This window comes from Pelodiscus sinensis, chromosome 4, assembly GCF_052426305.1.
Source record: "Pelodiscus sinensis isolate ZL-2025 chromosome 4, ASM5242630v1, whole genome shotgun sequence".
NCBI classification, from domain to species: Eukaryota; Metazoa; Chordata; order Testudines; family Trionychidae; genus Pelodiscus; species Pelodiscus sinensis.
Window position 1 is genome coordinate 4,872,074 of NC_143055.1, and position 25,006 is coordinate 4,897,079.

The 25,006-nt window shown below is 53.0% G+C and overlaps 1 protein-coding gene across 2 annotated transcripts in view; it reads left to right on the plus strand.

The window, feature by feature from the left end:
- Positions 1-33: 33 nt before the first annotated feature.
- Positions 34-25,006, plus strand: part of EMX1 (empty spiracles homeobox 1) — a 30,087-nt gene continuing 5,114 nt past the window's right edge. Inside the window, exons 1-2 of one of the 2 annotated variants that reach the window (XM_075931043.2) lie at positions 34-534; positions 6,529-6,713. In XM_075931043.2, coding sequence (XP_075787158.1) covers positions 180-534; positions 6,529-6,713 — 540 coding nt within the window. In that variant the 5' untranslated portion in view covers positions 34-179. Of the gene's footprint in view, positions 535-2,399; positions 5,057-6,528; positions 6,714-25,006 lie in introns of those variants that run through there. The other variant, XM_089777734.1, reaches the window with a different exon arrangement.

A 25,006-nucleotide genomic window follows, 5' to 3' on the forward strand; every position in this document is an offset into this window, starting at 1 on the left:
GCTGCGCTCCCCTCGCGGGGGGAAGACGCGCCCCCCTGCTCGCGTTTCTTCTGGGGTGGGGGGCGGGAGGGGGGGGCCGGACTGTGTGTGTGAGCGCGCGCCGGGGGCACCGTGTGCACACACACACGCAGGACCCAGGCGCGCGGCCCCCTCCAAAGAGCGTCACTCCGGAGCGAGCCATGTTCCAGCCCGCAGCCAAGCGCTGCTTCACCATCGAGTCGCTGGTGGCGAAGGACAATCACTTGGCGTCCGAGGAGCCCCTCCGGCCCACCGCCCTCAACTACCCCAACCCCTCCGCCGCCGAGGCCTTCGTCAATGGCTTCCACAGCGCGGCGGCCGGCCGCTCCCTCTACAGCAGCCCGGAGCTGGTCTTCCCGGAGGCCGTGAGCCACCCCTCCCTGGGCGTCCACCCGCACGCCCTGGGCGCGTCCCAGCTGCAGCACCCGCACGCCTTCTTCGGCCCCCAGCACAGAGACCCGCTCAACTTCTACCCCTGGGTGCTGCGGAACCGGTTCTTCGGGCACCGCTTCCAAGGTAACGCGCCGCTCGCCCGCACTTCGCAGCCCTCGGACACCGGGCGGGGGATTGGGGTCCCTGCCTCGTCGCTGCGCCTCGGCCCCTTTCCTCCAGCCAGCCGGCCCCGGCACTGCCCCGGGCCCGGCGGTGCGCCGGGGATACTGGGTCCGGGCACGCGTGGGCGTGGGGCTGTGTGCACGGAGCGTCCTTCTCTCCACACAGGAGTCCCCGACAGTGCAAGGGATCTGTCCTGGGGAGAGGGTTGGGGAACTGAACAATTCCTGGGGCCGGTTTCTTGCGTGCAGCCCTGTCTGTCTATCTATCCATCCCTATACTATCTATCTAGCTAGCCCCCTACTCTCTCTCCATCTATCCTTTTTCTTTCTTTCTTTCTTTCTTTCTTTCTTTCTTTCTTTCTTTCTTTCTTTCTTTCTTTCTTTCTTTCTTTCTTTCTTTCTTTCCATCCCTATGCTATGCTATCTATCTATCTATCTATCTATCTATCTATCTATCTATCTATCTATCTATCTATCTATCTATCCTGTCTCAGCCCTCTTACGACTCAGGATAGAGCCAGAGCGGGTGAGGTAATATCTTTTAAAGAACCAACTTCTGTTGGTGGCAGGGACAAGGTTTCAATATATATATTTTCATACATAACGCATACACTGTTTGTGCATTGTTGAATTTATTCTGAAGAAGAGTTCTGTGTAGCTTAAAAGCCTGTCTCATTCATCAACAGAAATTGATCGATGATAATATATTATTTCGCCCTGTTCTTTCTTTCTTTCTTTCTTTCTTTCTTTCTTTCTTTCTTTCTTTCTTTCTTTCTTTCTTTCTTTCTTTCTTTCTTTCTTTCTTTCTTTCTTTCTTATCTTGCATTTATTTTGCATGCTCAAATAGACATGCGTTTAGCTATATAGATTCCTTCTCTCTGGCTCTGGCCCACGAAAGCTCATCACCTAATAAACCATCTTGTTAGTCTTTAAAGTGCTACATAGTCCTGTTTTTTGTTTCATAGGACTTTCTAACACTGGTAATTATATAGGGATATATTTTTTCAGTGCGATCTACACAAACTGTGTATGCCCGCAAATACACTTCCATACCCGAATGTGTGTAGACGTGTATCTGCCTATTATGCCGATTTCTGTGAGTCTAGCTAAAATGACTCGAAACCAGTGAGTCGCTGCTTGGAGGGAGAAAGTGTAAACGTTGGGGATCTCCTTTCTAGCGATATGTAGAACATCCGACTCGCCTAAAGCGGTAAGGATAGCGCAGGAGCAAATAGCAATTAATAAACAAGCGCTGTCGCTAGAAACAATGATCCGGAGTAAGCCCAATGTTTCCCTTTTAAAGAATTATTGGATGCGGTTTTCAAGCCTTCTGGATTTCGATTTGTATTTTTTTTTTGCGCGCGCTCGTTTTGGTTTCCCATAAACTAAATTTCTACGCGGTGTCACGGTCGCGGAAGCAGGGTAGAAATAAATCCACGGGAAACGTCTACAGCTACAAAACTCGCTTCGCCAGCTGCTTGGAGCTTTTGCTCCCAGTTTTCTGCCCTTTTGCTGGACACTCCAAGGGAAGGGAGAAGCTAGTTCCCCGGGAGAAAGAGAAGGGGGGAAATTAGGGAAGATCTGACCGACTCCGACGCTGCTTCCCCCTTGAATCTTGCCATTTTGGAAAAGGGATCAGAACCCGGAGCAAGAAATGTGCGAGCTGCCTTCGCATTTCCCAGCAGTATGGGGGACATTCTGAATTCAGTGAGTCGGGGGAAGTGTTGCCAGTGATTATAGAAGCCAGGAGCAGTCCTAGCGACCAGGCCCTGCAGGTGGAAAATTACATCTAATTATATTTGCATAGATATATATAATTAGATTTATCTGCGCCTCCATGGTCCGTGAGCGATAGAATATATTCGATAATGTCCGCACGCAGCGTTTACACGCATCGGAGAGAGACGATATTCTGCTGTACAAATATACACCTTTCTTTACATATAATTACAATAACAACGCGTGGGCCTGTGGCACTTTTTAGAGACTAACACAAGTGGAGAGTATCACGAGCGTTGGTGGGCAAAATCCACTTCTTCAGCCGATGGGATGGAGTAGAGCACGAATTGGATTGTGTATCATTTGTACTGCGTGTGTACACGGCTTGTGTGCCCGTTCCGAAGAGACCTGGGTAGCTTCATCGCGCGGCTCCTCCGGCCCCAGAAACGGATCCGTTCCGAAGCGCTCTCCGCGTGTAAACACGCACACACTCGCGCCCCTTCGCTGCGGCGCGTAAGGATCGAAAGCGGGACCTCCCGGGCATGTTGTTTCTTTCCGTGTCGCATGCCACGCTTCTGAAAAAGCAGCCACCTCTGGAGGAGAGAGGCGCGAGTGCACAGGGGGGGTGTTTACATACCGCGGCCGATTCGAATCCGAGCCTTGTCTAGGCCTCCACGTGGGTGCGGGAGTTCTTCACGCGTAATCGCTTGGAAATGGTGCGCCCTTCCCTACCCCCCCAAACTCTGCGGAGCCTTCTGACACTCTAGTTGCCAGCGGGGGGGGGGCAGCCTGTTGCGATCCCCCCCCGACCCAGGGGAAAGGTTTCTCCAAAAAGGAGCCGCCTGTCTTTTTGCAAAGCACCCAGCGCCCGTGCAAGGGGGTTGACCCGGGCTAGGACTGCAAAGCCGCGGCTGTGCTCAGGGGGCTGTACCCCCCTCCAGACCTGGCCCCGCTGCTCATTACGGCGTTAGAAATGCAAATCCACCGTCGGCTTTTCACTCCATACACTCCCGCGAGTAAAAGGAGCGCAGGGCCGCGTCAAAGGGCGCTTTGTTCCGGCGGGAGGGGGAGATTAGGTTATCTCCTCGCCAGCCAGTTCCCCCCCGGCTCCAGGCGATGCTGAAGCAATACATCGCCGCTCGCTAGATTGCTGGAATTGTTCCGTAGCAGCGGCGCTGATTAGCCTGGCAGATAGAAAAAATCCAATCCAGGGGTGCCAGGGCCGGTTCCCTCTGGGGACCCCCTTTTCCTGCCCTCGGGAGGGGGCCGGGCAGGAACCGGCCCCCCTCCCGGGCCAATATACAAAACCAACCCCCCCCCGCCCCAGCCAAGAAATTATTTCTGCCCAGTATCGGCGCGGCGGTGCTGCTGGGAGGGAGGGTGGGAGTGGGCTGCGAAGGGAAATCGCGCAGGGCGCCTTTGCGCTTGGAGATCCCTTCGGAGCGGCCAGTCCTGCCTCGTCCTGGGCATGTCAGGGGCCGGAGGCGAAACCGAAGAGGGGGCAGAGAGGAGGAGGCGAGCGGCTTGTGTGTGATCCTCCCCGGGCCAGCGCCCAGAGGCCCCGATCCTGGGCTCCCTTGCGCTCGGCGCAGTACAGACCTGCGGGAGGGCCCCGGCCCTAGATACCGAGGGGCCGAGATCGCTCGGACAAGGGAGCGTTGTGGGAGAAGGGCTCTCTCTCTTCCCGCACCTGTCTCATGCATGTAGGCCCAGGGCTGGCTTTGTACCATAGGTCTCTGGTCCACCCCTTCCGCTCTGTCCCCTGCCTTTCTTCCTATCCGCTCCCAGACCGGCCCGCCAGGTGTGTCTCCACTTCTGTCACTCTATCCAGCTCTCCGATATCTTCCTTCCCCCCTTCCTTCTTTCCTCCTTCTTTCCTCCCTCTCTCTCTCCCTCCCTCCTTTCCTTCCTCCTTTCCTTCCTTCTTCCCTCCTTCTTCCCTCCTTTCCTTCCTTCTTCCCTCCTTCTTTCCTTCCTTCCTTCCTCCCTTCCTTCTTCCCTCCTTTCCTTCCTTCTTTCCTCCCTCTCTCCCTCCCTCCCTCCTTTCCTTCCTCCTTTCCTTCCTTCCTTCCTCCCTTCCTTCTTCCCTCCTTTCCTTCCTTCTTCCCTCCTTCTTTCCTTCCTTCCTTCCTTCTTCCCTCCTTCTTTCCTTCCTTCTTCCCTCCTTTCCTTCCTTCTTCCCTCCTTTCCTTCCTTCTTCCCTCCTTCTTTCCTTCCTTCTTCCCTCCTTTCCTTCCTTCTTCCCTCCTTTCCTTCCTTCTTTCCTCCCTTCCTTTATTCCTTCCTTCCTATCCGTTTCTACTTCTTCCATTCTTCCTCTCTTAAAAACAACCGGTAGTTTCCAGTTCTTTCTTTCTTTCTTTCTTTCTTTCTTTCTTTCTTTCTTTCTTTCTTTCTTTCTTTCTGACCCGTTTCCACTTCTGTCACTCTATTCAGTATATTTTCTTCCTTCCTGTACCGGTTTCCACTTCTTCCATCCTTCCTCTCTTAAAAACGAGTCGTTTCCACTTCCACTCTATTCAACAGCTTTTTCTTTCTTTCCACCTTGCGTGTCTGTTTCCACTTCTCCTCGCCCGAGTCTTTCTTGCCCGTTTCTCCTTTCTACCGACTCGCCTGCCAGACTCACCGGCTTCCACCTCTTCTGTCTCCCCCCCCCCCCCGCTCTGTGTCTCGTCCGCGTCACCTCGCTCCCTACCCCTGTCTCTCTGGGGTCCCGGCTGCGGCCCGTTCGGCCCCGGCCCAGCTGAAGGCCGCTGCGGCCGCGGGTGAATCCCATTACTCTGGAAGCGCTGCTCCTGCTTTCGGCCTGTCCCCGCCGCGGGCAATCGGGGGCTGGGAAGGCGGCCGGTCCCGAGGAGCGGCGGAGCCCCCGGCCCCCCTCTGCCAGGCCGGGCCCCGCAGTTAATTAAAAGCTCCGCGCGCTTCGCAATTGCTTAAGTGCCGGGCGGGTCCCTGCCCATCGCCCCCCGCTCGTTTGTCTCCGGCCCCCCCGCGGCCTGACCCCGCGCGGGACGGGAGCAGCGATAAGGCCGCTTCAAAGGGAGCCTGCCGGTGATTTATGGGCGCCCGTGGGCGCTGCCTCCTCCGGCGGCCGGGCCGCTCAGCACCGGGCAGGGCGCGGAACCCAGCGCGCCTCGCGGGCCGGGGCAGCTCGCCGGGGCTGGCGCTGGCGGGGTCCCCCGGGGAAGCAGGAAGCCGGATCCATCCACTGCAGCCTCACGGAGCTCACCCGCCGCCAAGTCTCTCCAGTCCCTTCTCCTGGCCTCGCTTCCCCCTCTCCGGGCCTGCGTTCCTCGCTAGCTCCCTTTGCCTTCCTGCCTTCTCTGCCTCCTTCTCTGCCTCCTTCCTTCCTTCTCTGCCTCCTTCTCTGCCTCCTTCCTTCCTTCTCTGCCTCCTTCTCTGCCTCCTTCTCTTCCTTCCTTCCTTCCTTCCTTCCTTCCTTCCTTCCTTCCTGCCTTCTCTGCCTCCTTCTCTTCCTTCTCTGCCTCCTTCCTTCCTTCTCTGCCTCCTTCCTTCCTTCTCTGCCTCCTTCTCTTCCTTCCTTCCTTCCTTCTCTGCCTCCTTCTCTTCCTTCCTTCCTTCCTTCTCTGCCTCCTTCCTTCCTTCCTTCCTTCCTTCCTTCCTTCCTTCTCTGCCTCCTTCCTGCCTTCTCTGCCTCCTTCTCTGCCTCCTTCCTGCCTTCTCTGCCTCCTTCTCTTCCTTCCTTCCTTCCTTCTCTGCCTCCTTCCTTCCTTCTCTGCCTCCTTCTTTTCCTTCCTTCCTGCCTTCTCTGCCTCCTTCCTGCCTTCTCTGCCTCCTTCTCTTCCTTCCTTCCTTCCTTCTCTGCCTCCTTCTCTTCCTTCCTTCCTTCCTTCCTTCCTTCTCTGCCTCCTTTTTTTCCTTCCCTCTCTGCCTCCTTCCTTCCTTCTCTGCTTTCTTTCTTTCTTTCTTTCTTTCTTTCTTTCTTTCTTTCTTTCTTTCTTTCTTTCTTTCTTTCTTTCTTTCCACTTGTTCTTTTTGTTCTTTTTCTCGATTCTCTCTTTACTTTTCTTCCTGTCCCATCGGACCCCCCCAGTGCTGAGGTTGCCTAAGGCCCTTGCGTGGCCGCTCCCGAGGATGGGAAGGGGGGAGCCCTTTGGGCAGGGAGGGGGCTGCTCGGACCCATGCGGGCCGATGGAGAAGCGGAGGGGGGTTGGAGTCAGCCCCACCCTCGCTCCGGTCCAGGCAAGTCTCTGACTCTCCCCCGCTCTGTCCGCAGGGAGCGAAGTGTCCCAGGAGGGTTTGCTGCTGCACGGGCCCTTCGCCCGGAAGCCCAAGCGGATCCGCACGGCCTTCTCCCCTTCCCAGCTCCTGCGGCTGGAGCGGGCCTTCGAGAAGAACCACTACGTGGTGGGGGCCGAGCGCAAACAGCTGGCCAGCAGCCTCAGCCTCTCGGAGACACAGGTAGGTGCCGTGTGTGCGGGGGGGGGGGGATCCATGCACCTTCCCTTCGCCCCCCTCCCTTCAGAGCCTCTCTGACCCCTCCGCGGGGGCTTATGTGCCAGGCGGACATGGGCAGGCGCCTGGGCACCGAGGGGAGCGCCCCAAACATCTGTCCCTGGCGGGCGAGGGGGCAGCGCCAGGGCGCAGCGCGCACCAGGGAGCGGGTCCGAGCGCAGCTGTCCGGCGAGTTCCACGCCGCCGCGGGCCCCCAGAAATTAGGGGGAGTGGGGGGGGAGGTTAGGGGGGACTCGGACGAGGCTCCGCCGGGGCGCTGGTGAACAGCCTCGAAGTCCCGCTGGCTCCAGAGGGAACAGAGGCCGCCGAGCGCTTTGGAGAGCCGGCTGCAGGCTCCGGAGTGGCACTCCAGCCGCTGGGGTTGCAGACGCGAGGTTTTGCTTTAGCAAAGGAGCTTGCTGCTCGGGTTTCTGTGCGGCTGGCGGGCCGAAACCTGCCACCTCTCCCCTAGACATCGCTCAGGCGTCCGTAGGGGAAAGCGGGCGGATGTCTTGGGGCGTCAGAGCCACGCTCTGACCCCACTACACACCAGAAAAGCAACACAGTTGACTAGATCAATGTTTCTCAACCACTGGTCCAGTCTCCTCAGGGGGTACTCGAGAGAAGTGTGTGTGTGTGTGTGGGTGTGGGGGGGGGGGATACAGCAACACAACTGACCTTGGGAGAAAACTCAATTTTGGTTTGAGGTTTTACAGCGTTTTATTATTTTTGTCCTTTTTACACCCAAAAATTTCATCGCCCGCCTGGCTACGATGAAGTTGTTTAAACAAATGTGTTGCAATGGTAGAAAAAAAATTGTGTGGCTGAAAACTGTAGGTCCTGGGGGTCCTTTTATTTTTTTTTAAAAGGGTAATTTATAAAAAAAAACTTGAGAAACACTGGACTAGCTAAACTCCCTTGCGGTCTGTAGATGATAAAAATCTGGCCTAGTCCTCTTCCTTCTCCTTTTCTTCTTCTTCTTCTTCTTCAATATATCAAGGATTTGAAGCTCAGCTCTCTGTAAGATCAGTTCTCCCCAAAGTCCTGGGCTAAGGGAGCAATACTCCCTGGACCCATTTTTGACTTATCCCCAATTCTGGGCTAGCGATTCCTGCTACTAACAAGAACTGCTATCAAGGGGTAGCGCTCTCCTCTTGCGTGTAAGGCGGCGGAAAGGGAGCGTTATTCCCCTTATTAGAGTCTATCAGCCAACTTTCCACATTTTAGAAGTCGAGCCAGCGAGGAAACAGAACCAAACCCGGCTGGCAAAGAAAAAGGCTGGAGATTTTGTTTTAATGTCAACGTTCTCCTGTCTTGGGGGAGATTTTACAAGGGCATTTCCCTTCCCCCTCCCACCCGCGCGGTGTTAAGAATGACAGAAATCCAGAAAGATTAGAGATAGGAATGTGGATGTAAAAACAAAATGCCAGAGAGAGGAGGAAAAGATGCAGAGGGGAAGGAGTGGAGGAGCATACCCAGCCGGGAACAGCCCGGAGGTCTGTCTAGCTCAGGGTGCTGTGTCCATCCACATCAGCTTCTTCAGAAGGTGCTGAATTTCCCACAGAGGAATAGGAGGGAATAAACCGCCACTGAGAAAGTTCCTTCTCAGTGCATTCCCTGAATTCAGAGGGTTTATATCCCTTGGACGTTGTTATCCCGTCTAAGGTAGGAGAGGGTGGTTTCAGTAGCTACATCTATGTCCAATCCGGTTTAGAATCTTGCTGAATTCTAGGTGAGAGTATATTTTATTGTACAGTGTAACAATAGAACTATATTACATTTGTGTAGGTACACACTCACACACACACACACACTCTCTCTCATACACACACTCTCACATACACACACTCTCTCACACACATACACACACACAGTCTCTCACACTCACACACACATACACACACTCACTCACATACACACACACACACTCTCTCTCACACACACACACACTCTCACACACACATACACACACTCACTCACACATACACACACTATCTCTCACACACACTCACTCTCACACGCACACACACACTCACACATACACCCACACACACTCTCTCACACACATACACACACTCACTCACACACTCACACTCATACACACTCTCATATATACACATTCTCACACACACGCTCTCTCATACACATACACACACTCTCTCTTTCACACACACATACACACTCTCTCTCTCTTACACACACTTACACACACTCTCTTTCACACACACACATAAACACACTCTCTCTTTCACACACACACACATATACATACTCTCTCTTTCTCTCTCTCTCTCTCTCTTACACACACACACACACACACACACACACACACACACACACACACACTCTTGGGGGAAAAAATCATCAGCAAAAAGTTGCCCCAGGATTAAAAGAGTTTCTGAGACTGCGTTATCGGGCATAAGGAACAGCTCGTGGGAAAATGGGTCTACGAGACAGAGAGACGGATGAGGCTGAGCCACAGAATTCAGACCCGGATCCGGTCTCCCCAGGGGGGTTGGTTCTGCTCTTCCCCCTTTGGAGCCAATGAGGCAGTCTAAGAACTGGCTTGCAGGGGGCCGTGATTTGCCACCCACCTTCATCCCACACACTCTGCTGTCCTGCGCTCTTCTTTGCTCCTTCTGTCCTTCCTCAGATATGAAGCCAGCACTACCAAGGCCTCAGAAAGGTTAATGGAACAAATGCCAATTAGTTCTGAAGGCAACGTCAGTCAAATATTGCCCTGGGGGTTCGTGGAGTCCTTGCAATTGTGCAGGTTGCCGCAAGCATAATTGCGATGTGCTTAGAAAATGGAAATGGCCTATCTCGAAATCTGGGCGCACGGGCATGTGTATAGACGGAAGGAAAGAGGCCGCTCACGCCGCAGTCTCTGGGCAGCCATAGTGTGTGTAGAAAGCGTGTGGATACATTTTTGTAGCTTTCTAGCACAGGGCTACTTAGCATCAGCATCCACTCAGTGAAAACCAGACTGGAGGGTGGCCTGAGAGATTTCTCGTTGGAATTGCCGGGAATCTAGAGCCAGATTCTAGCCTTTAATAGCATTTCCGCACCACTTCACGGCATCGGCCGTCCCGCAGAAGCAAATAGCCATCAGAGGCTAAATGGGAAGAGATGGGTCCCACCTGGACCCCAGGGTCACCAAAGTAGCTCACAAGTTTCCACAAGTGGAAATCTTTGGGAGATTTCCAAAGGGGACTTTTCCAGCTCAACCCAGATGTGTATTTTTGTTAATGTATTTAGAGTTGTGGGGCTTTTCGGTGTATGTTTGATTGTGTAAAGTGTGCGCACGTGTGTGTGTGTGGGAGGAATGAACCACATTTCCATGAGCAATACACACCTGTTGTCCCCAAAACATTCATGTTGCTGCATGAATGGGCATCGCAGTACAGACTGGTTGGCGGAGACCCCGACCGGTCGGTGGAATCAAAGTATCCCATCCGCACTCCGAAAATAGGAACCACGAAGTGTAGATTGTAACACACATTTACAGCCAGCACATGCAGTGTGGGTACATGATGTGTACAGCACACAACCACCCTGCACATGCTTCGCCTCTCTGCCTCTCTCTCTCTCTCACACACACACAGCCAGGGAAAGGCTTACGCTTCCTCTTATGTAAGACACACATGATGTGTCATGTACAACACCCCCCCCCCCCCCCGTTTCATATGGAAGAATCACACCCTTCTTCCATGATACAGGCACCTTCTTTCCTCTCGCACCCCCCCTCCATCCGAGCCTCACAGAGAAACCCGCCCATACTTAGTTCTGATCTCAGATGAGAAACATGCAAATAGCCCAAAGTCAGTAACTCAACCCCCGGAGCCTACGGTCACCAATAGGGGCATGGGCCTTGCTCCATCTCTGGGTCATTCTTCTCCTGGCACCTGCTTTTTGAACTTGCTCCCAGTCCCGGCTAAGACTTTCTGGGAAGGTGCTAAGTACCTGCCTCCTCTCCCAAGAAGGGGCAGCTTGAGGGACCCAGCTGGGGCGAGGCCCAGCTGGGACCAGAGAGCAACATCTGGAAGGCAGAGAGGGGTTTGAAGGACCCCGTCCACACCTGCCCATCCCTGTGGATCCCAACCCAGCAAAAACTTGCCCAGGCATTGCCTTGTGGTGTAGGGTGTGAGGTGTCTCGCAGTCAGAGGCTGGAGAGGGATGGCAGGAGACAAATCGCTTGATCGTTGTCTTCTGTCCACCCTCTCTGGGGCACCTGGTACTGGCCACTGTCGGCAGACAGGATACTGGGCTAGATGGACCTTTGGTCTGACCCAGTACGGCCGTTCTCATGTTCTTATGTTCTACTGAGTTGACATAATCGGGGGGGAGAGGGGGAGAAGGCACGGAAAAGGGGGCTGGAATAGAGTCCACGGGGCTCCTCCAGACAATAACACACTTCTACCGGGGATCCAGCCTGGCCAGGCCCACTCGCCGTGGGTGGGGTTGTGGGTGCGGTGCCGCTGTCGGGATGGGGGGGTGGGTGTCATCTGTGTGTGGATTTGGGTAGGAGGGGTAGGTGCTGTGCTGGTAATGCAGATGGATATGTGTCGTTGGTGTTCTCTGACAGTGCGGTTTGGAGAAGAAGGGGTTGTGGGTTTGGTGTGACGTGCTGATGCCGGGAGGCGTGTGTGTGGAGTGTTCGGAATCTGTGCAGAGAGCGGATCCAATAACGCGCGAGCAGAGAGGACAATGCATTGGTCCTGTGTTTAGCAGCCGTGGTAGCATCCTTCCTGTGTAATACATGCACCTTCTCTCAGACTGCTCTTGCAGACACACACATACACACACATAGACAGACATATTTTTGTTTTCAGATGCGAGAAATGCTCTTTACCTAACTGGCCCCCAAAGACACACAAACGCACAACTCCAGAGCTGATGTTGTGTGTGTACTGGGATGTTGATGCTGTGTGGTGATGTGTCAGAAGGCTGGTGGGTTTGTGTGCAAAGTGTTGATATTGGAATTTGTGTGTCCTTTGTATACTGTTTGTGTATCGACTTGTGTCAGAAGGGTTGTGAGCTTGCTGTGACACACTGATTCAGGATGCAGGTGTAATTTGTGTTTTGTATGTGTCAATTTGTGTTAGGGGGTCATGTCTTTGGTGTGACGCACTGATGTTGGGAGGTATGTGTAGTTTGTGCGCAGTGTGTGTCAATTTGTGTCAGAAGGGGTTGTGGGTTTGTGTGCTGCGTGTGTGCATTGATTTGTGTCGGAGGAATTGGTGTGATGGGGGATGCGCTTGTGCGCTATGTGCTTGTCAATTTGTGTTGCAGAGTTTGGGGTGACGTGCCGAATGGGGCTGTGTGCGTCATTTGTGCACTGTGTGCGTGTGTCGATTTGTGTCAGAGGGTTGTGGGTTTGTTGTGAGGTGCGGAGGTCGGGATGCATGCATCGTCCGTGTGCTGTGCATTTGTTGGTTTGCTGAGGAGGAGCCGTGCTCTGGGTTAGCAGTGAGGCTAGAGGGATGGTGTTGGACATTGAGCGTGTGTCGGGGGCTGGGATAAATTTACCAACTGAAATTTACGAAATGCTGTTTGACTTGTTGGGAAGACTTTTGGCCAACGAAAACCTCCCTGTTCCACCAGAGGCAGGTCTCCAGGGTTACCCCTCTAACCTCCAAGTTCAGGGCAGTTCCAAACTCCTTGGCTGGGTGGTTCCAAAATGCTCCATCACCAAGCAAAGGCAGAGCTCTGTGCCCGGCAAAGATAGGGGGAACTTTGCCCACGACCTGAGAGCATAATTCCAAGCCCCCATTCAAAGGCCCCGGTAGCCCTGAGGGAACACTTGGGCCACAGCCGAGATGCCGAGATGGGTCCCTTCGGACCCATGCCACCCCATCCCAGCTGGCATTCTGGGAAAGCATGTGATGGCGGGACATCTGTGTGGCCACACCGTGAAACTGGCGGCGGAGAGAAAGGTGCATTTACACTCGTAAAATCCTAATGGTTCAGGGAGGGTCACACAGCTGCTTGCTACACACGATCCGTGTGGCCAGGGGCCGGTAGAAAGGCCGACAGGCAGGGAGAATGGCAGGGTGACTGGATTCCCCGTTGCCCTGCTGATCTGATGTGTAGGAGACAGAACGACTCATTGTTCCTTGGGGAAAATTCTTCCCCTCTCAAGCAGGCAAAATTCCACTGAGACTTGCATAGGGAAGAGCGTGGGGAGGGGACCCTACCGTGGAGGGGAACATAAAAGGGAGAGATGCTAGCGGCTGGCACACAAGCCTAGGAGCTGCAGCCTCCTGAACTTGAGTCGGCAACTACAGGCAAGTCCCGGTGCCTCTGCCTCAGTTTCCCTGTCTGTGACACGGGGGAGGGGAATTACATTCACCAGCCCCTTAAAAGGATGCTGTGTGGATTCCTGATGAACATTTGGGGTTGGAAGGCGAAATGTGCCAGGGAATATGGGGGAAAGGCCTCCAATGTGATTTCTTCCTGCCCCTGCTTTCGGCTGTGTTTGGCGGGGGGAGGGGGATGGCAGAGTAGGGAGGGAGTGGAATTGTGTCTGGATTAGCTCCCACTTTCCCAGTGGCATTGCTGTAGGGGCTGCTGGTTTTATGTGAAATCTAGGACTGGGAGGTGCGGCAAGGCCAGCAGGTGCAGATTATGTTCGGAGCTGCCATGTGCCGTGACACGACGCGAAGCAATGGGCTTAAACTGCAGCAAGGGAGGTTTAGGTTGGACAGTAGGAAAAAATTCCTACCTGTCAGGGGGGTTAAACACTGGAATAAATTGCCCAGGGATTGTGGAATTTCCAGCACTGGAGATAGGTAAGAGCAGGTTAGACAGACCTGTCAGGGATGATCTAGACTGTGCTTGGTCCTGCCGGGAGGGCAGGGGACTGGACTCGATGACCTTGCGAGGTCCCTTCCAGTTCTAGTGCTCTGTGATTCTATGGTTAACAGCGTGAGTGGAGGACTTGGACGATGGATCCAACAGCAGGCAGGCCAGAGAGGACAAGTCATTATTCCTGTGTCTCGCAGCCATGAGAGTTGTGCCTCATATTAACCCCCCCCAAAAAATGCTGCTCATAACAATAACAGGACTATAAAGCCCTCGCTGTATTTTAGCAAAGCTTTTTGGGTGGCAGCGTGACCCTGTCGCCTCTCAAGCAAACTGTGGGATGCAGTTCAGCGAGGGTCACGGTGCCAGAAGTCACGGAGTCCTCGGGTGCAAACTAATGTGCGTTTGCTAGTCCTGTATCGACTACGCCTCTCATTGCTACAGTAGAACGTGTGTTTCAACAGAATAACAGAGGTATAAACGTATTCACGGGGACGGAGGCTACATTCCAAGGATAAATGCGGACTAGATTCTGCTCTTCGTTACAGTGGTATAAATCTGGAGCATCTTCACCGATTCTGGTGAAGGCATAACGGAGTCCAGATTTTCCCTCTTAAAGAGCCATTACACCCTGGAAAGTGACTGTAGAAAAGGCACCACTGGGGTTTTATTTATTTCGTCTCTCTATGAGTCCAGATCCAGTTTGCTCTGATGACAATCCCTATGATGTTTTCTTCTAACCGCCAGCCCAGCGAACTCAGCCTGGCCATCCAAAGGACAAGCTGGTTCTATCCTAATTCTGTCTTGACACAAACAGTAAAGATCTGGGACTAGAATCTGGTGAACGGTTCGGCTAACTCTACAGGAGCCGGAACAGAACCGAGCTGCCTTCTCTCATGGCCGTGTTGGCCTCTGCAAGGCAAAAAGGAGTGAAAATGTAGTTTAGGGGGCAGCTTTGACTGTGAGACGCAGATGGTGTGTGTGGGTGTTTTGGGGGTGTGTGTATGCTCATGTAACCCACACACCTAAGCTATGTCTACACTGGCGGCTTCTTGCACAAGAATATTTTGTGCAAGGGTTCTTGTGCAAGAAGTCTTGTGCAAGAAAACGTCCACACTGCCATGTGCGAGCTGTGCTTTTGCACAAGAGCTCACATGGCTGTGTGGACACTCTCTTGCACAAGAAAGCTCTGATGGCCATTTTAGCCACAGGGCTTTCTTGCGCAAGAAATCCCTGCCGGCCGTCCACACTGCCCTCTTGCACAAGAGCTCCTGCACAAGAAGGCTTACACCTGTTAAAAAAGAGCGTAGCTCTTGTGCAAGAAGCCCTCTCTTACTATGCCGTACTGTAAATTTCCTTGCGCAAGAGCGAGCGGGCAGTGTGAATGCTCTGAGGATTCTTGTGCAAGAACGGCTGTACTTGTGCAAGAAGCCGGGGGTGTAGACATAGCCATAGTGTGGGTCACTGTCCCATGCAGTGGCCCCTAGACCACAGCAACGGATAAGAACAAGTATCAGAGGGGTAGCCGTGTTAGTCTGAATCTGCAAAAGTGACGAGGAGTCCTGTGGCACCTTATAGACTACACTTCAGTTAGTCTATAAGGTGCCACAGGACTCCTTGTCACTTTTGCAGATAAGAACAAGAGACCTTTATAGCACAGGCTGCTAGCCAACTGGCTTATAGCTCAAGCTGTAGAGCTTTGGTTCCCAATCTTTTCCAGTTGAGGACCCATTTTGACAAATCAGGAAGACTTGGTGACCCAAGGCAACTCAAAAATTGGGAGAGGAGAGGAGAGGGGGAGAGGAGAGGGGGCAGAGCCACCCGGCGACCCTTTTGAAATGTAATGGCGACCCATATTTGGGTTCTGACCCATAGGGTGGGAAACCCTGCTGTAGAGGCTCTTATGCTAAGCTCCAGAGGTCCTGGGTTCAAATCCACCTTGTGGCAGTTACACATACATGTCTGTGAGTGAGAAAGTGGCACAGTTATGCTGTTGTTTTCCCGACCACAATCCCTCCTTCACTCTTCATCCCTGGCCTTTGGCACATTTATGCGTGTAACCTTCATGTTTCATTTAACGTTAAATTCTTGTAATTGAATTTCTCTGGGGTTAGGGTTAGAAAAGATAAAATCCAGAGAAAAGATAAAATGTGGGGTGAGTTGATGTTGATTTCCTAAGCTCATCTGTGTTGACCAATGGCAAACTCTGCCTTGGAGGTGCATTCAGAAAGCATTTGGACTCTGGTCTCTCCGGACACCTTAGCCCCAGCTGGGAATTAAAAGCCACCGTGGTGCCAATAGGGTGCAGGAGTTGGAGTATCCAGCACGGCAGCTAGACAGAACCCCTGCGTCCAGCCGTCTCCATACGGAATCTCCTTCATACCGATTACAGCTGGGTCCGTCTTACCTCTGCCATGAAGGACACGGACAAGGAACATGGTGTGGTAGGGAGCAGGGTGCACCGGGAATGCAGGGCACAGCTGCGATTCTCAGGCCAGAAGGCACCACTCTGATGGAGCTTGTGCGGTTCAACCAGTTCTTCCGTATGCTATTTATTCCTTGTTCTGCTACTCCTGCCTGCTTCCCAAAGGCCCTCACCAAGTACAAAGGCTCCACCCATCCATCCCCGGCCACCGCTGCACAGAGAGGAACAACAGACAAGGTATTTTATTCCTAGGCTTGCAACAGGCAAGAGAGAAACAAGGTTTCATGGTAGCAAGAAAACACTGACTAGCTCTAAGGGCTGGCGGCTGCAGGGTCGGAGTGAAGACTGAGGCTGTGTCTACATCCACGGGCACTGTCGATCTAGCTCGACTATGCAAATAGTGTAGCTGAAGTCGATCTCTCGCCGTGGCGTCTTGGGTGCAGTAAGATCGGCGGGGGTTGCTCTCCTGTCGCCACCGGGAACTCTCCTCGTCTTGGTGAAGTACCAGCTAGGACAGGAGCATGTGCGGAGATCGACTGATCGCGTCTAAGCAGACATTATAAATTGATGGCTGGTGGACGGATCGGGTGTAGTATAGACAAGGCCTAAAACGCATACATAGTAATGGTGATTTGTGTCCATTCCCTGTCGGATTTGGTTCCGCAACCCTAGAGTCCTCCATAGCGGTTGATTATGGTTGTCTAACACACTTCCTCCTGGGTCATCAGCAGGGTTTGAAACCAGGAGCAGCAGCAGTAGAAGTTGAGATCTGGTTCACTTGCGTGATGCAGTCCCTCTGCTAACAAGCTCCTGCTGCAGACTTTATTCTGCATATGGAGCACTTGCAAGAGAGGGAGAGTGTAACCAGGAACCCGTTTAGCATTTCATAGACTCATAGAACACTAGAGTTGGAAGGGACCTCGAGGGGTCATCGAGTCCAGTCCCCTGCCCCCATGGCAGGACCAAGCTCCATCTAGACTAGTGCTTCCCAAATTTTTCGGCATCACGCCCCCTTTTTGATTTTTGAGAAACACTCGTGCCCCCCCCAAAAATAGCAGCAAAACTTGTTGAGGGGAAAAAACAGGAAGAGCCTGGAGCAGCAAAACTTGATGGGGGGGAGGGCTGGGTCGCTCATGCCCCCCTGGAATTTCTTCACGCCCCCCGAGTTTGGGAACCCATGATCTAGACCATCCCTGACAGGTGTCTGTCTAACCTGCTCTTAAATATCTCCAGTGATGGAGAGTCCACAACCTCCCTGGGCAATTTATTCCAGTGTTTAACCCCCCAACAGGCAGGAAGTTTTTCCTAATGTCCAACCTCAACCTCTCTTGCTGCAATTTAAGCCCATTGCTTCTTGTCCTGTCCTCAGCTGCCAAGGAGAGCAATTCCGTCCCCTCCTCCCATGACACCCTTTTAGACACCTGAAAACCTCTATCAAGTCCCCTCTCAGTCTTCTCCTTTCCAAACTAAACAAGCCCGATTCCTTCAGCCTTGCCTCATAGCTCGTGCTCTCTAGACCTTTCATCATTTTCATTGCTCTTCTCTGGACCCTCTCCAATTTCTCCACATCTTCCTTGAAATGTGGTGCCCAGAACTGGACACAATGCTCCAGTTGAGGCCTAATCTGTGCAGAGTAGAGCGGAAGAATGACTTCTCTTTGGTTGGGGTTTAAACAGTTTGGATTCCCCCCTGTCTGTTCGGCATGTTAATTTCCGGCAACTTGGTTGCGTTCACTTAAAATGTCAAGCAGCGCTCCTTTCCTGCGCACGGCTGGCCCTGCATTAACACAGCGGGAAGGGAAACCTCAGTCTTCCAAGCAAGGAAAGGGACAGAGAACGTAGCCTGGGAACTTCTGTTCTCCCTGCTTCATAATGCAACACGAGGGATGTTTACGAAACGGAAAGACGGAAAATAGCAAACCAGTAAAAAGCGTCTTTGACTCAGGGTGTGATCAGACTGTCACTGAGGCTAAAAATTAAGTGAGATTCAGAGGGACTGGTCAGAGGTTTATATGGGTGAGACTCTCCAGGGTTATCATCGCTAATGTGAAGAGAGTTTCGGAAGGGCTAACAACTTCATCTAAGCCGTTTCTATTAGGGATCAGGATGAAAATTTCATCGGGGGCAGACTCCTGTTTCTGCCTATGGTGGGGTTCTTGCACTTGTTTTGGGAAGCATCCGGCTGTGGCCAATATCTGACAAGGTCTGGGCTATATGGTGCATGGGTTTGATCCAGTCTGGGAATTCCTGTGGTGTGAAGGAGGGTGGTTTACCTTTGTAACCTCGCTCCCAGATCTTAGGCCCCTGCCTCATCAGACTGGAGAAAGACGTGCTCTCTAGTGCTGACAGCGCGCCGGCTGACGGGACGGGTTCCATGCCTAGCTCTGATGAGTGCTCGACCTTAGCCCAGCGACCAAATTGCTCCGTGCCTCAGTTTCCCCTGCTCTAAATTGGGGCTCATGATTACTCCCCCAGACCCTTGGCGTCGGGGAGACAGAACTGGAGTTTGCGAGGTGCTTGGGAGCGGCTGAATGAAAGGCAGCTCTAGGTATGGTTTTGAAAATACCCTAGCGCTATGCGAGCAATTGAACGGATTCCCCGGGCTTTGATTTCCACCAGGACGGGTTCCAAATCATCTCATAAATGACATCCGGGCATTATTTTGCTCCTAACTGAAATGCAGCCAGCAGTGGTGTGGACAGTGGTCTCTGTCCAGCCTCAGCTCTCCAAGACAGACCGTAAATAATATTGTGTCCGATGGACGCGGCATTAGAGAGGAAGCAGAAAGTAACTACCCGAGCTGGGATCCAGATCTTTGCTCCTGTGGAAATGCGCTAATAGTCCCTGAAGGACTGCATGTGGCCAGGACAGTGGTGCTAGGAAGGACTAAGGCCATTACTGAGTCGCCATCAAAGCAGAACTCTGGCAGTTGTTTATTCCCAAAGACGCGTCAGCCAGGTGTTGACTCAGCCGGGACACGTGCTCTAATGAGATCACAGTATGCACTCAGTCCGGGGATGGGTTTTGCTCCGCCAGCAGTTCTGTTTTGAGCAAAATTACTCACCCGGTTCCTTTGCAGCATCTCAGACCCTGGCACGTAGGTGAACTCTGGACAAATCCTGACACGGAAAAGTTTGCTCCTTGATCATTTTTAAAAATCTCTTCATAATGTTTACGTAGAAGGTGAGAGGTATGCACGATTCTCCAAGAGAGCTGCGGGCGGGGCAACACGCAAACTCTTTCTGCACCTTGGGGAGGAGGAGGTGTGGTCTAGTGGGCAAGGTGGTAGCCTCGGCATTAACAGATCTGCAGTTATATGCTTTCTCTGCCACTGACTTTATGTGTGACCTTGGGCGAGTCCCTTAGCTTCTGTGGCTTGGTTCTCCATGTGTAAAATAAGACTTCCCTGCCTCCTGTAGGGCTAAATACATTCAAAATTGTGAGGGGGCTCAGAGGCTCCCAGTGAGGGGGGGGCCACACATCGGATGAAGATTTAAATATATTGCCTGACAAGGAAGCAAACAGCTACTCAGTATCTGACAACGACAAGCGGCTCGTTTCTGATGTCTGGATTCCTGCCGGCCCTGTGCCCGGGCAGCCTAAGCATCACAGTCCGAGAGCAAAGGCCTACATGTGGATTGGATTTTAAATGCTCCCCCTTCCCCATTTCATCCGAGGACATCGGTGCTGGGGGAGGGGGCTGCTGCAACCCACCCCCCTGGCTTACCATGGTTTCCATCATGTGCTGGGTTTGGGGTGGGAAATCCTTTTTTGGGTCGGGGTATGGCAACCCCCCACTCCCTCGTGGCCTAGTTCCTACCCTGCTTCCCCCTCTGGGACACCAGGAAGGGACCCCTCTCCCCCTGTCCTTGCATAGGGCATTGGTTGAGCAATGTTTCCTCTATTTTGTTTCCAACTGTGTGCGGAATAAATTTGATGTGCACCAAAGCGTGTGTGGACGTGCACCACCAATAGCCACACATGCTGCCGGCTGTGGGGAGGTTGGGGGTGCTCTGCTCATCAGGGGGGCGGCATTTGAATGTCTCCTCGGCGGCCACACCAGCGCTCAGCCGACAAGGAACACTGGCTGAGGGCCCCAGCCGCGCGTGGGAGATGACGCCCGTGGCAGAGGGCCTGTAGAAGTGTTTTGGCACCTAATTCCCCCTGAAATCCAAGGGATTTGGGCACCTATGCGCCTCTGAGGATCTGGGCGTAGGCAGAGTCCCTTCTGCCCCCCATGGCTCTGGCCTCCTTACCCAGGATCTCCAAGCACGTTTCTGACCGTGATTCACCCCTCCCAGCCGGCCAGCAGCTCTGTCTGCCCCGTGCGGGGCTGGGATACTGCGGGGTGACTTGCCCAAGGCCATACAGTTTGGTCACCATGGCAACAAAGCTGGAGTCCTGGTGGACCGGGCCCTGCTGTAACCACTCTGCAGCGCTGTCGAGAATGAAGGCTCCTCCACGCAAGCAGGCAGGGATGTGCTGTCTGCCCTCTTGGCTCCAGCCCTCACTTATGGGGCTCCTGTCCCCACTGGGACAGGGACACCGTCCTCCGGAGCGAGCACGGGGGCCTTCCCAGGGCGGCGGCGAAGTGCGTCTCAGTGCCTGCTCTGGGGTTGCATCCCTCCCCCACGGGGCTGCCTTCCGCCTGCCTTTCTCATGTGTCTGCGGAGCCCTCTGGTCGCAAACAGCGAGGCAGGGCCCAGCACTGGCTTGGGAGAGGAGCCGGAGCCGCCGGGGGCTGGACTGTCACGCGACACCCAGACCTCCCCTGCTCCCAGGTTCCATCCCCACCGCAGGAGGAGACGGCCCCAAGTCTGGGACTGCGCCCCAGGGCGAAGCCGGGCCCAATTTCCCAGACCCGCTTTGCTCCCAGGGACTGCGGCGGGAGTTGACGCTGTTCAGTTCCCGACGTGGCCCCAGCGGGTTTACAGTTTCGACTCGCCAGTTTTCACTACGGCTTGAGGGCCAGTGTAGACACGAGCAAACTGCTTCTGTCTTTCTCATTCAGCTCAGGCTCAGAGCCCCCTCTGTGCTAGGCGCTGTACAAACACAGGAGACCCCCTCCCCTTCAGCTCTCCCATCTATGATGCCATTTCAAAGAATTGCATCCGCTCTGTGCTCCCATTCAAAGAGCCGTCAGTTCTAATCCACGGGGCCAGCCGCTGTTCCATGTCCTAGGGTAGGCCAGGCTAGCGGGTCATTGCTGAGCCTGGCCAGGGAAAGGCATCGGATGAATCATAGAATCATAGAATCATAGGACTGGAAGGGACCTCAAGAGGTCATCGAGTCCAGCCCCCCGCCCTCAAGGCAGGACCAAGCTCCACCTACACCATCCCTGACAGATGTCTATCTAACCTGTTCTTAAATATCTCCAGAGAGGGAGATTCCACCACCTCCCTTGGCAATTTATTCCAATATTTGACCACCCTGACAGTTAGGAATTTTTTCCTAATGTCCAATCTAAACCTCCCCTGCTGCACTTTAAGCCCATTACTCCTTGTCCTGTCCTCAGAAAGCCGGACACTGGGTCCCTCTGTACACTCAGCGTGATGGGGATGGCAGGAGGCCTGTGTGTCCAAGACCAGGAACGAGGCCTAGCATCTCTTCAGGTCGTCCCCACTGACACATTGAGCCCTGGTAAGATTCCACGGCTCTATTGGAAGACTGAGAGGGGACATGATAGCCGTTTTCAAGTACCTAAAAGGAGGGGAATATTGTTTTCCTTGGCCTCTGAGGACAGGACAAGAAGCAATGGGCTTAAACTGCAGCAAGGGAAGTTTAGGTTGCACCGGAGGAAAAACTTCCTGTCAGGGTGGTTACACACTGGAATAAATTGCCTAGGGAGGTTGTGGAATCTCCATCGCTGGAGATATTTCAGAGCAGGTTGGACAGACACCTGTCAGGGATGGTCTAGATCAGGTTTCTCAACCCTGAGCGAAGTCTGGGGGGGGAACGTCAACAAAACTGAAATGTGGAGAAAACGGAGTGTTTGTTTGAAGTTTTACAGCACTTTATTATTTTTGTCCTTTTTACACCCAAAAATGTCATCGCCCGCCCGGCTACAATGAAGTTGTTTAAACAAATGTGTTGCAATGGTAGAAAAAAATGTTGTGTGTGTCTGAAAACTAGGTACTGGGGGTCCTTAGAATTTGTTTTAAAGGGGTACTTTGTAAAAAAAAAAAAAAAGAGAAACACCGGACTAGACAGTGCTTGGTCCAGCCGAGAGGGCAGGGGACTGGACTTGATGACCTCTCGAGGTCGCTTCCAGTTCTAGGATGCTTGGATTTTTACAGTGGCGCTTAACTTGTACGGCAAGTTAAAAGCAGCACCTGGCTACACCAAGGCACTTTTCCCCGCACGCTGTCAGCGTCCGATCGGCCGACCTTCGCAGCGCAACTAAATCCTTCCTGCTTCTGCCTCTCTGCAGCGTCGGCCCTGCTGCGGGAGAGGGAGCAGGCAGCTGGAAACTAGAGCAGGGTGGCCATTCTGAGGCTCGTGAGATGCATTCGGCTCTCTCACTGGTAACGTGAGGTGCATGGAGCCAGCCATGTCCCTCCCCCCCTTTTCTGCCTGTCAGACGGGGGGCAGAGGGCGGAGCTCAGGGCTTCTGCCCTGTGGTGGGTGGTGGAGTTAGAGACTTTGCCAGAGATAGGGTCAGCAAACCTTGGCAAAAATCTGCGGGAGGTTGTTGGGGGGGGGGGGGGGTTTCAAGCCCCAAGCCCTGGCAGGCACATCCTGGCTCTTGAACTTCTAAAGATTGTCGTACGAAGCTCTGATGCTCACAGTCAATAAGTTTGGCCACCCCTGAGCTAGAGAACTATCCATGAACTGGTGAGCCAAGTTCTCCGTGCAAGGAGGAAGGACCATCCTGGTTCCAGCTGCTAAGCTAGGGCTGGGGAGCAGCGTTCCCTTTAATTTTTCCCCCATCCATGTGCAGAATCAATTTTGTTGTATGCACCAAGGCAAGCGCAGAGGTGCACCACCAATAGGAACACATGCTGCCGGCTTTAGGTGGCTGTGGGACCATCCTGGTTCCAGCTGCTAAGCTGGGGTTGGGGAGCAGTGTTCCCTTTAATTTTTCCCCCATCCATGTGCAGAATCAATTTTGTTATATGCACCAAGGCAAGCGCAGAGGCGCACCACCAATAGGAACACATGCTGCCGGCTCTAGGTGGCTGTGGGACCATCCTGGTTCCAGCTGCTAAGCTGAGGCTGGGGAGCAGCGTTCCCTCTAATTTTTCCCCAATCCATGTGCAGAATTAATTTTGTTATATGCACCAAGGCAAGCGCAGAGGCGCACCACCAATAGGAACACATGCTGCCAGCACTAGGTGGCTGTGGGTGCTCTGCTAATCAGCTGGGCCACACCTGGATCTCTCCTGGGGGCCACCCAAGTGCTCAGCTTACAGGGAATACTGCTTGGGAGACCCCTTGTCAGTTCCGGGCTCCGCCTCTCCCTGGGTAACCTTGTGTCCCTCTCCCCACCTGTGGAACTCAGATAAGAGGATTCCCCTGCCTCACAAGAGGGAGGGGAGGGTGTCTACTGAGGTGCTCAGACACTGCAGTGTTTGGGGCCGGATCAGGACCTTTTGGGGCAAATAGTAAATTCAATGAAAACATGCATTTGAGAGGGCACTGAAACTATTTGTGAATTCAGGTGAAATTCAGGGACTAGCCCAGACCCTCACGCCACACACAAAAAACCATTCCAGATGTTTTGCCTCAACCATTTTGCAACAGGTGGGTTTGACTTTTCGCTTTGCACCGTTTCATTCCAGCCATTTTGAAACGAATCGTTTCAGGTTCTCCTTTTGAAACGGCCTCAGCAGTTTAGCAACTTAGAAAAACAGGCAAAGCAAAAAATTGGTGAAAAACGCTTGAAGACCAACTGAAACAAACAAACAAACCTGCAAAAATGGTTTAAAGTGGAACAAAAACAGTTCGTTTCAACCTGAAACAATTTCTTTTCATTTTGCTGAGAAAAAAAATCAATTTCTGTTCAAACTGACCCAGTTTATTTGTTTGTTTTAATTATTCAGCTTAGTCCCCAAACCGAATAATAAACTAGCAGATCACATATACTCAAGAAATTGCCCCGTTCTCGGAGGGGGAAGGGGAAAGGGGACCCTGCATAGTTTAAAACAGAAACATTGTGAGGGTCCCCTCTTTTTTTCTCCACTCAAGGTCATCTGAGGAAGTGGCATTTGCCCATGAAAGCTCATGCTACTAGATATATTTGTTAGTCTCTAAAGTGCTGCAGGACAACTCGTTGTTTTTAAAGTTACAGTCTAGCACAGATACCACTCTGCGGTCTGTGATTGTCTCTCAGGGCTTGTCTTCACTTACAGGGAGATCCACGCTGTGGAGATCAATCTCCCAGAGTTTGATTTAGTGGGTCTAGTAAGGACCCTCTCAATCAACCGCTGAGGGCACCCCCTTCGATTCCGCTACTCCACCGGCTCACAAGGAGTAAGGGAAGTCAACGGGAGAGTTTTTCATCGACCTCCCGCTGTGGGGACACTGGAAATTCGACCTAAGGTATGTCGACTCCAGCTATGCTATTCTCATAGCTGGAGTTGTGTATCTTAGGTTGACTTTCTCCGCAAGGGCAGACCTGCCCTTTCTGTGTGTCTGTGCAGATCCCAGCACAATGGGGCTCTGACCTTGATCAGTGCCAATAGACTCTGTCCTAATTCAGTATAAAATAGCAGCCTTCCTCATGTTCTGTCTCCCCCTCCTCCTCACAGGACTGGCTGGGGGTCTCTGCTTTGTTATCCGAACTGCTGTGTTAGCTGCATCCCTTCCTCATCCCTCCACTCGAGACAGAGGGGACAAGGGAGAGGTTTGGATTTTGGATGATGGGGGTTCAGCGCACACGGCGCTCTTAAGATAATCGCTGGCGGTGGGTATGAGTTGGAAGGGACTCCAGTTGCCAGGCTAAGTGTATGGCCCTGGCTGTTGATAAAAGCTCATCTTTGCACTTACAGATGGAGCAAACGAGATCTGGACGCACGCTGTACAGAGTCACA